We start from the raw sequence: 14,367 nt of genomic DNA on the forward strand, positions 1-14,367 counted from the left end.
TGTAGTATAGGCTCTGAAGATTGTTATAGTATAGACTCTGAATATTGTTTTAGTATAGGCTATGAAGATTGTAATAGTATAGGCTATGAAGATTGTTGTAGTATAGGCTCTGAAGATTGTTGTAGTATAGGCTCTGAAGATTGTTGTAGTATAAGCTCTGAAGATTGTTATAGTATAGGCTATGAAGATTGTTGTAGTATAGGCTCTGAAGATTGTTGTAGTACAGGCTCTGAAGATTGTAATAGTATAGGCTATGAAGATTGTTGTAGTATAGGCTCTGAAGATTGTTGTAGTATAAGCTCTGATGATTGTTATAGTATAGGCTCTGAAGATTGTTATAGTATAGACTTCGAAGATTGCTTTGGCATAGGCTCCAAAGATTGTTACTGTAAACACTCTGAAGATTGGAAGTGAATAGACTTCCATGTAAATACGTTCTATAGATTGTTTCATTCTAAGATTCTTCTAAATAAACATGTTGTGAAAATGTTTTTATGGTCTTTATTAAATAAATACTATTTCTTTTTAAAACCCCACTTCTCTTTGCAATTTGCAATCTCTACACCATTTGTGCATCGTTTTCACATCCCATTTCCTTCCTGCTCAACATCAAGCCCAGGGACAGAAGCACTGCTCTTCTCTCTTTGCCTACAAGTAGATATTCTCAAAACCTGACTGCAAAAAGACCTGAGCCACCTCCCTGATCTCACAGCTGAGCCTCTCTGGAGCTGGACATGAGGATGCAGAGCTCCAGAGCTCCCATCCAGCCCAAAGTGCCCAGTGACTCCAAGGAGATGTTGGACACAGACATGCTTTAACCATTCCAAGCTTTGAACACATTCCAGGATGGCTCTTTCTGCCAGGGAGAGCTGTGGGGACAGGAACTGTCAGATAGGGAAACAGGAGGAGCAGTGATAAGCTGGGGGCAGCTGATGTGCTGTGCCATGGGGCCTGTCCTGAGCACAGCTCATCTCCCTCGCAGTAACAGCACCCCAAGGGCTGCCCTGAACCAAGAGAGCTGCCACAAAACATGTGGTGAGGAGGAAAGGATCTGTGAGACATCCCAGAGAGCCCCAGAGGTGCAGGAACATCAGTGCTGGTGGCACTGGGGACAGAGCCTGCTGCTGCAGGGGACAGAAGCAGCAGAGAAGCAAGGCTGGAGATGGGCTGCCCCAAGGAGAGGAGAAAGGCAAAAAGCCCCTTTTGAAAGGGATTTGTCACAAATACCAAGATGTGCTTTTCTGCAGAGTGAGCCCCAGCCGGAGGGTTTGCACATCCTGCTCCCCATGAGGGAACAGCAGCCCCGGGCTGGAGCCAGCAGGGGAAAGCCAGGGAGCAATGAGGTGAAAGCTGTGTCGCTGGAATGTTAATTAATTAGCACAGGTGCCACACCCACCCCTCCCCACCCCGAGCTGCCTCTGCCGGAGCACAGAGGGGCTCAGTGCAACTCCATTTTCTCTGACACAGCCTTCAAGGATGGATTTGCTCTCTGCAGGAGTGACTGCAAATGCAATACTTTAGGTCCATTAGATGTAGCTGCTTTTAGCCCAGTTGATGGGACAAAAGCTATTCTAACAGGGAGGTTTAAAATATGGCTTATTTTCACCTAATAGAATATCACTAATTTTTGCATTTCAATGATCCTCATTTCCAGCAGCCCTGCAATCAATCAGCAGTGCTGCTATGGAAATTTGCTCCCAGCAAACGAAATCCTGCCCCGCTGCCACAGAAGGGGAGAAAAAGCCTTTCTGTGACACCAAAACCTTCAGTTTTCGTTTGAGTGAGCCAACACCAAGGCAGCAGGAGGAGTGAGGGTTAAGGAAATGCTGCTGAGGGGGAAGAGGCTGTGATGCACCTGATGAGTCACACATCATCCCACCTATTTACTTGGGCTGGGGATTGACTGTAACTAAATGGACAGCTTGGAGCTTGTGTAAGGAAACTTCAGCCCCTGCTTCACCACAGCCATTTGGGTTTGCTGTCCAGGACATGAGATTGGAAACAGAAAGCAAGGAGGGCACTGAAAGGGAATGAACTCCCTTTGTAAAAATCATTGGCTGCAATCCAGCCCCCTTTGAGGCTTGCAGACATTTTCGTGAAATGAACAGCAGTGAAACAGGTAAATGATGTTATTTAGAGAAGCTGTGGCTGCCCCTGAATCCCTGGAAGTGTCCAAGACCAGCTTGAATGGGGCTTGGAGCACCCTGGCATGGTGAAAGGTATTCCTGCCCATGGCAGGGGTGGAACTGGATCAGCTTTAAGGTCCTTTCCAACCCAAATCACTCACAGAATCATAGACTCATACAGAAAAGCCAGGGAACCATATCACTAATGAGTTAGCAAAGGTATTTTAGGTCCATATTCACCACAAGATTAGTTTGCAAACTGAACAAGAGAAATTTAAACTAAACAAAAACAAGATTTTTCCCATTATTGTAACCACTGTATTTCTGGAGTGTCTAACTGGGTGTGGTTATAATGCACATCACACTGTGCATTGCTCTAGAAACAGCAAACTCACCTTCCTTTCTGCCTTCTCACTTGCCTTCATTTTAGCCAAGGCCTTTTTGAGCTCCTCGGATGTGAATGAATTTGCATCGACATCGACCTTGCCCAGTCTTGCAGAAGAAACAAAACAAACCAGGAGATGTTATGGGTGAATTGCCTCTATTCTAATTTCACTGTGACATTCTAGCAATGGCTAAGGGCAGGAGGAAAGGAATGAAAAAAAACTCCAATAAAAGATTGGTCTGACTGCTGGGTCCTGTGTGGGTTTGCAGACACCTCACCTTGGCAATCAGGGGCTCTGCAATCAGCCTGCTGACCCAAAATCTCAAGTCCTACCACAATAAAAACACCTGGTTAACTGATACCTTGGAATTTCATGTTGCAATGGAAGGATAGGGAACACCCATGTGCCAATAAATCATTGCTAATGGCTTGCAAGCTTCTGCCTGGAGATTTCAGTTTATGGGCATTGTACAGAGTCAGGGCAAAGGTAAATCCATGCAGAAATTACACAGAAATTACAGAACACACTCATGTTGATCTATCTATTTATCTATCTATCTATCTATCTATCTATCTATCTATCTATCTATCTATCTATCTATCTATCTATCCCTACATATATACATACACCTATATATATACACTTATGCATATATATATACACACCTATATATACACCTACATATATATATATATATACACCTATATATAAGGAATGTTTATCTGAACCACAATCACTTGCAGAGAAAGGAAGTGCAGCTGCTGAGGCACTGAGAAGCTGAGGAACATTTCTGTGCCCTGAGCAGGTTTTGGTGGCTTTGCTGCAGGGCCACTCCTGTCAGAGCCCCCTCTGTGCTGGTGACAGCTTTGCTCTTGGGGACACCAGCCCAGGAACATGAGCAGGGCCCAGTGCTGGGCCAGTGGGACCCCTCTGTGCACAGGGACCCCCAGCCCTGTGGCCATGCCAGAACCCCCAGAAACACCAACTTCTGGCAGCTGTTTGCTGCCTGCTCTTTCCAGAAACTGAACCATCCCCTTCCTTTCCCATCCCAGGAAAATTCCACCTCTACCTCAGCCATAGATCGTTTCCTACACCTCAATGAAGAGAAATGTTCTTCTGGACTTCCTTCACCAAAAACACCCCCACAGCCCCAGAACAGATCCCAGGGCTATTGTTAAACCTTCCTCAAACACTACACAGCACCCAGGACCATCAGCCTCCCATCTCTGTGGTTTAGGCTCCCTGCACTGCTCCTGTTCATCTCCTCCTCCTCCCTCCACAACTTTGGGAAGCACAGAGCTCCCAGGCTTTGGTAATTCCCAAGGCCAGTGCTGTCCATGGGGTGTTGGACACCCCCAGAGCTGATGCCCCCTGTGGTCACAGTGAAGGTGTTGGCTGCCACAGGAAGCCACAAAGCTGCTGAGGGTACTAGAGCACCTCCCCAAGAGTAAAGCTGAGAAAGTTGGGGCTGTTGAGGCTGGAGAGGAGAAGCCTGTGTGGAAACCTCACTTTGCGCTAAGTAAAGAGGCTGCAGGGAAGCGGGAGGGAGACTCTTCCTCAGGAACTGTAGTGATGGGACAAGGGGGAATGGGATCAAACTGAGAGACAGTTGAAACAGATTTGATGATGGGAGTAAGTTCTTTACTGTGAGGGTGGCTGTCCCTGACACAGGGACCTGTGTGGAGAGGCTGTGGGTGCCCCATCCCCAAGGACATCCAAGGCCAGGTTGGACAGGGTCTGGAGCAGCCTGGTGTGCTGGGAGGCTGCTCAGGTTGGAACCAGATGATCTTCAGGGTCTCTTCCAAGCCAAACCATTCAAGGGTTTGATATTCTATGGTTCCACCTCCCAGTGTGGAGTGCCCCTGAAACTTCTGTGACATCACAGCTCGCAGAGGGTTCCAGGTGGAAGGTCCAGGAGCTGGTAACCAGCACAGCAGACACTTCACCTGCTGCCAGCAGTCTGTTCTCACTCGCTCTTCGCTCTCTCCATCGGTGCTGAGCTGCTCCTGCTGCCTGGACTTTTCCTGCTGCCTGGACTTTTCCTGCTGCCTGCATTGGAGCACCAACCCCAGCAGGATGAGCACTGCTGTTCCTGTGGAGGTACAGTGCCATCCCAGGGAGGGGACACCCCCACTGCCCGGGCAGGCTGCAGCCCTGTGGGCATGGATGCTGGGGGACAGGACCCCAGTCAGGTTGTGCTGCCTCATGTAGGCTGCCAGAGACACCAGGGAGAACGTGGAGCTGGAGATGGTGAAGGACAGAGAAGAAATGATGGAGGTGGACGTGGAGGAGGCTGATGAGAGCATGGAAGTCGACGAGAAGGACGACACCGAGGCCATGGAGGTCGACGAGAAGGACGACACCGAGGCCATGGAGGTCGATGAGAAGGACGACACCGAGGCCATGGAGGTCGATGAGAAGGATGAGGAAGAGCCCATGATCCTGGGATGAGGACAGAGCCCCAGGAGCTTGACCAGCAGATGCTCCCATGCCCTGCCCACAGGCAGTGCCCAGGCCGGGGCTGGGTGGCCCTGCTCAGGGACAAGGCTCTGCTGCTTTCTTTCTTCCGGGGCTGTCAGGAACTATGGGCACAGATATGACCCCTCTGTAAATATGTTCTACATGTTAGAGGTTGTTTTGTATGTACGTTTGGAAGACTGCTTTTGTATCAGCTTCGAAGATTTTTACTGTGGAGACTTTGAAGATTGTTATTGCATAGCCACTGAGATTGTTACTGCATAGGCTCTGAAGACTGCTATAATATAGACTTTGAAGATTGCTTTTACATAAACTGCAAAGATTGTTATAGTATAGGCTCTGAAGATTGTTATAGTATAGGCTCTGAAGATTGTTGTAGTATAAGCTCTGAAGATTGTTATAGTATAGGCTCTGAAGATTGTAATGGTATAGACTTCGAAGTTGTTTTTGCATAGGCTCCAAAGATTGTTACTGTAAACACTCTGAAGATTGGAAGTGAATAGACTTCCATGTAAATACGTTCTATACATTGTTTCACTATAAGGATTATTCTAAATAAATATGTTCTGAAAATGTTTTTATGATCTTTATTAAATAAATACTACTTCTTTTTAAATCCCCACTTCTCTTTGCAATTCCTTTGGGCACAGGCAGTGTTTTCACATTTGTGGTTTCCACTTGCACTGGGTTCCTGGGGCTGGGGGTCCCTCTGCGGGAGCGGGGGGGGGGTTCCACTGTCCCTGCATTTGTGTTCCTGGGCTGGTATCCCCAAGAGCAAAACTTTCACCAGCAGGGAGGGTCTCTGACAGCAGCAGTAGCAGCCCCTGCAGCAATGCCACCCAAGCAAAGGAAACCTTCTGCTCCCCCTCCTGCTGCTACAGGGACTCCTGGGCAAGAGCCAGCATCAGGCACAGGGATGCAAAATCCACCTCCATGCTCTGAAGGCCTTGAAACCCTTGGGAACTGTGTGGCCTGGGGTGCTGCAGGGGTTGATGTTTAAGGCTTGGAGCCTCCAAAGGCTCTGGGCTTTGCTCCCCTCCTGCTTTGTATTGCCCTGTGTCCGGGATCCTCACCCTGCCCACGTTCCTGCAGCCCACAAATGCGCCCACGCCCCATTACAGGTGGCAGTGGCAAATCCCACAAACCACAGGAAATTCCCCCACAGTAACCACAGCAGTCATTGTTGGGAGGGCTACAAGGGGGAAGCCAGCACCAGCACATTTTTTAAAAGTGGGTTCAGGGAAGATGTGATGTCCAGAAGCTCTGGCAGTGCCTGGTGTGCAGGTGAGACTGTGGGGACACAGTACCTGGCTCAGGCCAGCCCTCAGCCCCTCAGAGCTGATCTCAAGGGCTCTGCTCAAAAAGCAGTTTCAGAGCAGTTGCTGCAGGTATTTCAAAGGACTAAATGTCATTCAAAGGAGCCATATTGCCAATTTAGTTTCAGTGTCGTGGCATGAGAAGCCATGAAGGTGCCTCTGAATGTGCACTCAGTGCACTTCCACCTCCATCCCAAAGGGATCACAAAGGACAGAGCCTGCTCTCAGCACTGCTGAGCTCCTAACCCAGCAATTAAGTCTCAGGAAGAGGCAGTAATTGAGTGCACCAGGGAACCTGGCCTCTAATAAAAGGCATGAATCCCACAGCCCACCCAAGCCAATGCCTTGTGTGTCTGTACCTTCTCCTTCTTCTCTCTTCTCTCGAGTCTCTTTGCCCATTTTCTCTGTCTGGGAGCTTGGCTTCTCTCTCTCCTGTCTGCAGGTTCAGCCTCACGTGTGACCCTGCAGGAACAGCCTGACCTACAAACAAAAGGTCATGTTATTGCAGAGCTTTGGGAACAACTGGGAGCTGAAGGCACATGCTGCTCCCTGAGAGAAGGGGAGAAAAGCTCCATCCCACACAGTGAGGAGTGGGGACTCCACCACTGACCCCCTCCCATCCTGCAGCATCCCTAAAGTGCTGCTTTTCCCTCCCAGAAATGCCACCATAGGTGTCCCTGTGCTGCCATGCTGGCTCTGATCCATGGTGGAGGTGAAACCCTGAGCCCAGTTCCTTTCTCCCTGCCAGCCCAGTCCCAGGACAGCACTAAAACTCCACACCAGGACTGGATTTGGAGGCTACATGGAGAAAGGGGAATTGCTGCTGACTGGGGCAGACAGAACAAAATGCAGCTGCCAAAGGGAAATCAAAGCATCCCACAGAGTCCAGCCAGGTATGCTGCACTTCAAGGCTGTGCTGCTGTGGAAATACTGTATTAAAAGGAATTTATGATCACTACTATCTGCCAACAAAAATACACAGAATACTTTCAGCTTCGGTTTTAAATGCAGAAAAGAAGAAATTCAGAGTGTTTTTCACCACAAACACATCTCAGCCCAGCCCAGCACTGGGGTGAAGAACAGGCAATATTTGGTTGTGACTTCTTGATGGCATTTCTTCTTCTGTTAATACAGGAATTCTGCCTGCCCAGGCTGCAGCTGAACAGCCACAGAGCTGCTCACAGATGGACAGACAGACCACAGCTGCTCACCCTCCTCCCTCCTGAGGAGGATTCCCTATTCAGCCTTTCCTTTCTCTCTTCCTTTTACCTAAAAAGATACCTGGGAGAGTAACTGCTTGCAGGAGACAGGGAGCATGTCCTGCCAAAGGGAAGTGAAGACAAGGGTAATTGTTTTGTTCAATAAATACATGTACTCACAGACAAAAAGCTCTGGATTGATCCCTCCCTGTTCAAGACCAAAGAGACATCTCCCTGATCAAAGGACCTGGTGCTTCCTACATAAGACTGGGATGTTTGTCACAATTCAGACAGAAACATTTCAAACCCTGTAGTCATCCAGTAGCTATAAATGCATTTAGAAAAAGCAGGAAAATCCATCTGGGAGGATTTCCTACTAGAACAAGGTTTGCATTTCTGGTAGACTCTCCTTCTCTCCATCAGTCCTGTCCTCTGGAAGCTACATATGAGAGGACAGGTGTGATTATCTCCCCATCTTAAACAATGGCAGGACAGGCTAGATGTGCCTCCTCCACACTTGGAATGCTTTCCATGCCCTCCTCCTGCTCCTTTAACTTGTGATACACAGGACCTTTCATCTCTGGCTATCCATGGGAGCATCCTCCCACGCTGAGGAGCTGGGCTCTGCAGGAGTTTGATGCCATCACCAGCCTGTGCCCCTCGCTGGTGCTGGAGCTGGGTCATGCTGCTCAGGAAGGAGTCTGTGGAATCTCCATGAAAAGGGCAACAGCACATCTCCTGTCCCTGGCTCAGACAGGGCTCTGCCAGCAGGGAAAACACAGCAATGATGACCTGGTGCAGCAGGAGATGTCCCTGCCCAGGGCAGGGGGGTGGAAGGAGATGAGATCTAAGGTCCCTTCCATCCCCAGCTGCTGTAGGATCAGCCATTGTGTGCTGGGGGAGGACAACTCCCTCCTCCACAGCTATGAATGCACTCAGGGTGAAGTGAGGGCTGAGCAGGTGCCTCACCCCATAACCAGAGCCTTTCCTGATTGTTAAATAGTGCTGGGACAGCCAGCTGACAGTGACTCCCTTTTCTTCAGCTCTATAAACACACTCAGAGCACTGCTGAGCAGCTGCCTCACCCCATAACCAGAGCCTTTCCTGATTGTGTCACCAGCCCTGAGCCAGACAGGTTACAAGTGACTCCCTTTTCTTCAACTCTATAAACATACTCAGAACACTGCTGAGCAGGTGCCTCACCCCATAACCAGTGCCTTGGTTCTCATGGTGCTCATGAGCTCCTCACCCAGCACAGCCAAATTACAGAGGCTGCATCAGCCAAGACACAAACCCTTCCTGCTCCTGTTCTGCACACTAAATGAGATTTAACCAAGAGCATCCCAACCCCAGAGCAAAACGTGGATGAATTTAAGGAGCTCCAGGGATTTCTCCTTACTGCACAGCAGCCCAGGTTCATGGCACAGCAGGATAAACACACTGCTTTAATAAATAAACCATGGAAAATATCTTTGTTTTCAACAAAAAGATTGACATTGCCTCTTGAAAATGTTACAGCTGTTCAAGGAAGGTCTTCTGTCTTATTTAGTTTGGGGTATTTTGAAGTCAAAAGTGTGTTTGAGGGTGGGCTGACTTGAATAATGTGATTAAAATTGCTGATTTAGACAAGTAAGCTGGAAATCCTGAATTTTAAGCATGTTTCAGTGTGTAGCTTCTAGACATTTCCCTTTAAAATAGTTGATTCTCTTTGATTCGTATAATTTGATACTATTCAACAACTGGGAGCACACACTGGAGCAATACATATGTAAGCAATTACACAGCTTCACATGCTGCTAAAACAGAATCATTCTGTTAATAGCTTTTTCCCGAGAGAAATTAATTTTTTACTTATTGTTTGCATTAAGTTGCATTTGGGAAATGAAACTCAATTAAAAATATAGAAAAACATGCCTATATTTAAGCCACTTTGTACCATTTTTTTCTCCTGTCACATCAGACAAATAAAAGATGTGCATCCACAGGTAGGCACTGCATAGATGTGTTACTGAATGGTCCCTCTTCCCTGAGAGCTGCAAATCCTACAGCTGCCAGACCTCATCCCTTGCTCCTCATAAAGGGAGAGAAGAGTTTCCATTCTAATTAATTTCCCAGCTCTAAATCAACTACCCAGTGAGTAGAAATAGCTGTGAAATCCCCTCCATGAACCTGCCAGAAGGGCTCCAGCTGTGGAGGGGGAACAGCAAACTCCCGCCCCCACAATTGGTTTGGACTCCTTACCAGCTTTTTAACCACAACTACAATAAATTAAAACCAATTAAAAATAAGATCACAGAATCACAAAATTGTTTGGGTGGAAAGGAAACTTAAAAGCTCGTCAGTTCCACCCCATTCATGGCAGGGACACCTCCCCCTGTCCCAGGTGCTCCAACCCCAATGTCCAGCCTGGCCTTGGGCACTGCCAGGGATCCAGGGGCAGCCACAGCTGCTCTGGGCACTCCCCACCCTCCCAGGGAACAATTCCTCCCTAAAATCCCATCTGAAGCTGCTCCCAGTTTGAATAGGTGTTACTGCATGGCTTTGGGATGATGGATCAAGAGAAAGCCCCAGGGTTTAGCAGAGCTCCCAGTGCCTCTGTTGGGGATGTGCCACCCACCTGCCCTTCAATCACTCAGCTGCCTCACAGCCAAAAAGAGTGTCCAACAGATAAAGCACTCCCAGAGGATAAAACCCTTGTCACTGCACGAATGACAAGGTCTTTATTGGGAATAAATGTCAAAGCAGAGTGGCAGTGTTTATTTTCCAAGCAGGAGACACTGATCCTGTGGCAGCACTGCAGGGATGGTTTTACTCCTGTTCTCATTTAATCCTTTATCAGCTCTGAGCACCAGGCTTTGGTCTCCCATGCCAGCTCTGACTGATACTGGTGTCCCCACAAGCTGTCCCCACCCCTGGGTGCTGCCCCATGCTTCTGCAGCCCAAAGCACCTGGAGATCCCCCTGAGCATAGCACTCGTTTATTGGGATGTGCTCTGTCCATAAAGTTGCCTAAAGAGATGCTGAGGAAGACTTTAATTTATAGCCCCATTCTTTTAATCTTGGTCAGCCAGATTTTTTCAGACATCTGTTTATATCTCCTTATAATATATTGGCTAGAGCAGCAGCACCAGGCAGCAGCTCACTGGCAGGGGCTCTGCTGACATTTATAAACCAGAGAGATTTCTCTTGTGTGCTTTATGTTATCAGCTAAACCTGTCCACTTAAATTATTGCCTTGTAACCAAATCACAACTATCTGTTACTCCACTCCCTGCACGTTTCCCAGGCTCTATACCAATATCAAGCTTTGCAGAGGCTGAAAACAAGATGATAAATAAATAAACAAATGGAAAACAGGACATGCTTCCTCCAGGCTCACAACTGAGGGGGGATCAGGCACGTTGTGCACCACATTACTAAAGGCAGAGGGCTGCTGTGTGGAATATGCAGCATGCAGTGATATCCAAAAAACCCATCTCTCTTTTCCTAGACCAGCCAAACGACCAGTTGTGTTTCCTCACTAAAGGAGAAAGGTTTCATCCTGCCCAGCTCCTGTCCAGCACATCGTTCCACATGCTGCTGGCCACAGGTGAGTTTGTGTTCCAGCATGGGGACAGGGCTGAGCCCCTACTCTGCAAAGCTACAGGCAGGGAAGTTGGACATCATACACTAACCTGCAAACCTCCCCCCAAGGCTGTGCAATCACTCATTGAGCTCCTGGCAGTGGCATCCCATCCCATGGATCCCATCCCATCCCATCCCATGGATCCCATCCCATCCCATGGATCCCATCCCATCCCATCCCATCCCATCCCATCCCATCCCATCCCATCCCATCCCCACCCCTTGGACAAAGACTGCCCAGCACGAGGAGCCCAGTAGGGAGAGGAGGCTCCCCCCTGCAGCACCCCTCTGTCCCCCCTGGCACAGGAATGTCCCCTGGGAAAGCTGCAGCAAGCAGAACAAAAGTGATCCAGCTTGCTGAGGCAGATTCCAGGCTTGTCCCCAAGTGAGCATCCTTGTTTGCCATTGTAAGAGAATTCCAAAATCTATCAAGGGTTTGAAAACAAGCCCCAGCTATGAGTCAGTAAGTGGCTCTGCAGCTCTCAAAAATTACCTCGCTGTGTGAGCAAGCCCCAGATAACATCCACCTTCCTTTACTCTTTGTTTCTCTCCACACAGGGAGTGAGGGAAAAGGGACTTTCTTTCTAGTGAAGGCAACAAAGGAATCTGGAATCAATATGTGAATGTTCCAGCAAAACACACCAGCAGTGCTGCAGTATGGAAATGATCACACTGGCAGAGCATCCACAATAAGTTATCTGTTGGCACCTTCTCTGTTAATGAAATAATGATTAAAAACTACCAGGATACAAACCCCTGGAGCAGCAGAGCTGCACCCCCAGCCCCAGGAGCCACCAGGAACTGGGAGCTGGCTGAGGCTGGTGGCACACAGGAGACACTGCCTGACCCCAGCTGTGCCTGGCTGGATGGGATGTCTCACACCAGGGGGCTCAGGAAAACAGGAGCCAGGCCCAGTCTGGGGGCTCAGCTCACACCCTGACCCCAGGCTCTGGTTAGAGCTGCTGAGCAAGGACTGCAAAGCCTGCCTCTGTTCTTTTGGGGTTTTTTTTTCCTACAAAGGCAAGTCCTACCACTCTCCAGATTGTTTGTTACATCAAAGCAGAACATTTTGACATAGAGAAGGAAGATATGTAGCAGACACAGGTAAGGAAGAGATGGATTATTGATGGGAAGAAGAGCCCTGAGCCTGAATCTCATTTTATTTTTTTCTGTCCCTTTTTCACTCAGCCTTTTGCATTAGTTCACTGTCTGGCACTCACTGCTCCTCCCTATTAAGTGCCACTGGAAAATGTCATTAATATGCTCTATGTCACCTCCTAATAGCTGCTGGAGAGGTTTCACAGGCTGAAAGCTCCCCCAGCATTCCCCACCTTGGGCAGGGAGGCAGCTCAGACACCTGTGAGCACATTCCAAGTACAGACTCCTGTGATGCTGGAGGAAATGTTTTATAAATCCACTCCCTGTGCAGCTCTACTCCCACTGCACTGCTGGGCAGCCACAGCTGCCTGTTGAGCACAGCACCTCCTCAGAGAAGCACCAGCCTGGTCACTGCCCCTGGATGGCTCAGGTAACCAGTGACAGCAGCTACCTGTTACCTACTGTAGTCAATTATAGAGAAAAGTCTTTTATAAAATCACTGTATGCTGTCCATGCCCATGAGCTGTCCCTAAAGCATGAGCTCTGCAGGGGATGGGTGCAGGATGAAGCCTGGGGTGATGCACCATGCCCAGTGCTATCATGCTTCCTCTCCCTATTCATACAGGTGGAGATATCATAAAAGAAAGGCCTTATAAAACATGGTTTAACCCTGCTACTCCAGCTAAGCTAACAGTTAGCTTGTAATTTCCCAGGTAAAAAATCATAAGAATGAAAGTCAGTTAGCACAACAATCTATTCTGGTAACAACCATTCACACCTGCAAAAACAAGAAACATGTCCCATGAGAATCAGTGAAGGAAACATGGAAACATATCTAGGGAGAGAAAATCTGATAAACATACAATAACCCTTACCAACCAATGAACTGAATTTCACTGTATTGCTGACCAGTTGGGCTTAACACAGTGCCTTTAAATATTTCCTATAAATATGAGCTATGTGAATAAAGAATTGGCTTTTTCTGCATGAAGAAACTGAGTCCCATCTGCTCATTACTGCCACATGTCCCAGCACTGCCCAGCCCAGGCTGAAGGAGCTGTGCTGCCTCTGCCTGCACTGACCAGTCCTGGTGCTGCCAGCCTGGTTCATCACCACTGTTCTGTCTGATCATTGCCATGGGGCTGACAGAGATTTCTTCTCCTCCTGGCATTGCAGAGGAAACCCTAAAAAGAGGAGTTTTGTCCTTATAGAATGAACAAACATTTCACCCTGCTACTTGTTTTGCCTCCGAGGGCACCCAGACACACAGGCCTGATGCCTAATCCACAGATGTCACAGAGGGTCTTCCAGAATGGTATGAATTGAGAGACTGAATGCAGAGTTGAAAACACCTCAAGGAAACCAAGGAAGTCTCATGTAAGACCCTTCAGTTGGCTAGTTTATCCAACAAGCCTTTCTGTGACATTCCAAGCTATATTAATAAACATCCTGACAGAATGGTGATGTCCAAGTGTGACATTTTGTCCAACACTGATTTTGTTCTGTGCTGCAGTGGAGCAGGGACAGAAGCCATCTGAAATGCCTTCAAGCTCCCAAGGGTGAATCTATGCCCTGTTCAATAGCCAGCACTGCTCTGGCAGCAAAGGCATTGCTGGGAGAGCCCAAAGCCACCGTGCTCTGACACAACCCAACACCAAGTGAGCTCCTGCCCATGCTCCTCACAGGTCCCAAAACAGCAGCACTGCTTTCTGCTGGACTTGAATCCACCTAGAACAGGGCCAGGGAGAGAATTATGGAATGGTTTAGGTTGGAAGGGACCTTAAAGATTATCCAGTTCCAGCCCTCCTGCCATGGGCAATGATGCCACCCCAGAAGGGCAGATCCCACTCCAGCTTCTCATTGAGCAGCAGAGAAGTGACCCAGTGGTACTTGCTGTGCTGCTGCTCTCCTGTGGCTGATGCCACAGATCTCACAGGGTGTGCTGGGTTGATGTGGTCAGCAATGTGTGTTCTGCCCCCATCTGCTGAAGCTGGGTGGGGCAGTGCCCCTGATCTCCTGGCACATATTCTCTGCTAATGGGCAATCATCTTTATCTTCCCACAGCCCATCCTCCCTCCAGGAGATATCTCCTGTTCATGGCCATTGAGTCCCAGTGCATGACTGATAAAATTCCATCATCCC

At 48.4% G+C, this 14,367-nt stretch overlaps 1 protein-coding gene across 1 annotated transcript in view; it reads right to left on the reverse strand.

The window, feature by feature from the left end:
• SIL1 (SIL1 nucleotide exchange factor) overlaps positions 1-14,367 on the reverse strand; it is a 77,702-nt gene that overhangs the window by 39,188 nt on the left and 24,147 nt on the right. Inside the window, exons 3-4 of the mRNA XM_079319787.1 lie at positions 6,666-6,855; positions 2,522-2,618 (exon numbers count right to left, since the gene is read on the reverse strand). Coding sequence (XP_079175913.1) covers positions 2,522-2,551 — 30 coding nt within the window. The 5' untranslated portion in view covers positions 2,552-2,618; positions 6,666-6,855. The remainder of the gene's footprint in view (positions 1-2,521; positions 2,619-6,665; positions 6,856-14,367) is intronic.

Source organism: Erithacus rubecula, assembly GCF_903797595.1.
Source record: "Erithacus rubecula genome assembly, chromosome: 16".
In the NCBI taxonomy this organism is placed as follows: Eukaryota; Metazoa; Chordata; class Aves; order Passeriformes; family Muscicapidae; genus Erithacus; species Erithacus rubecula.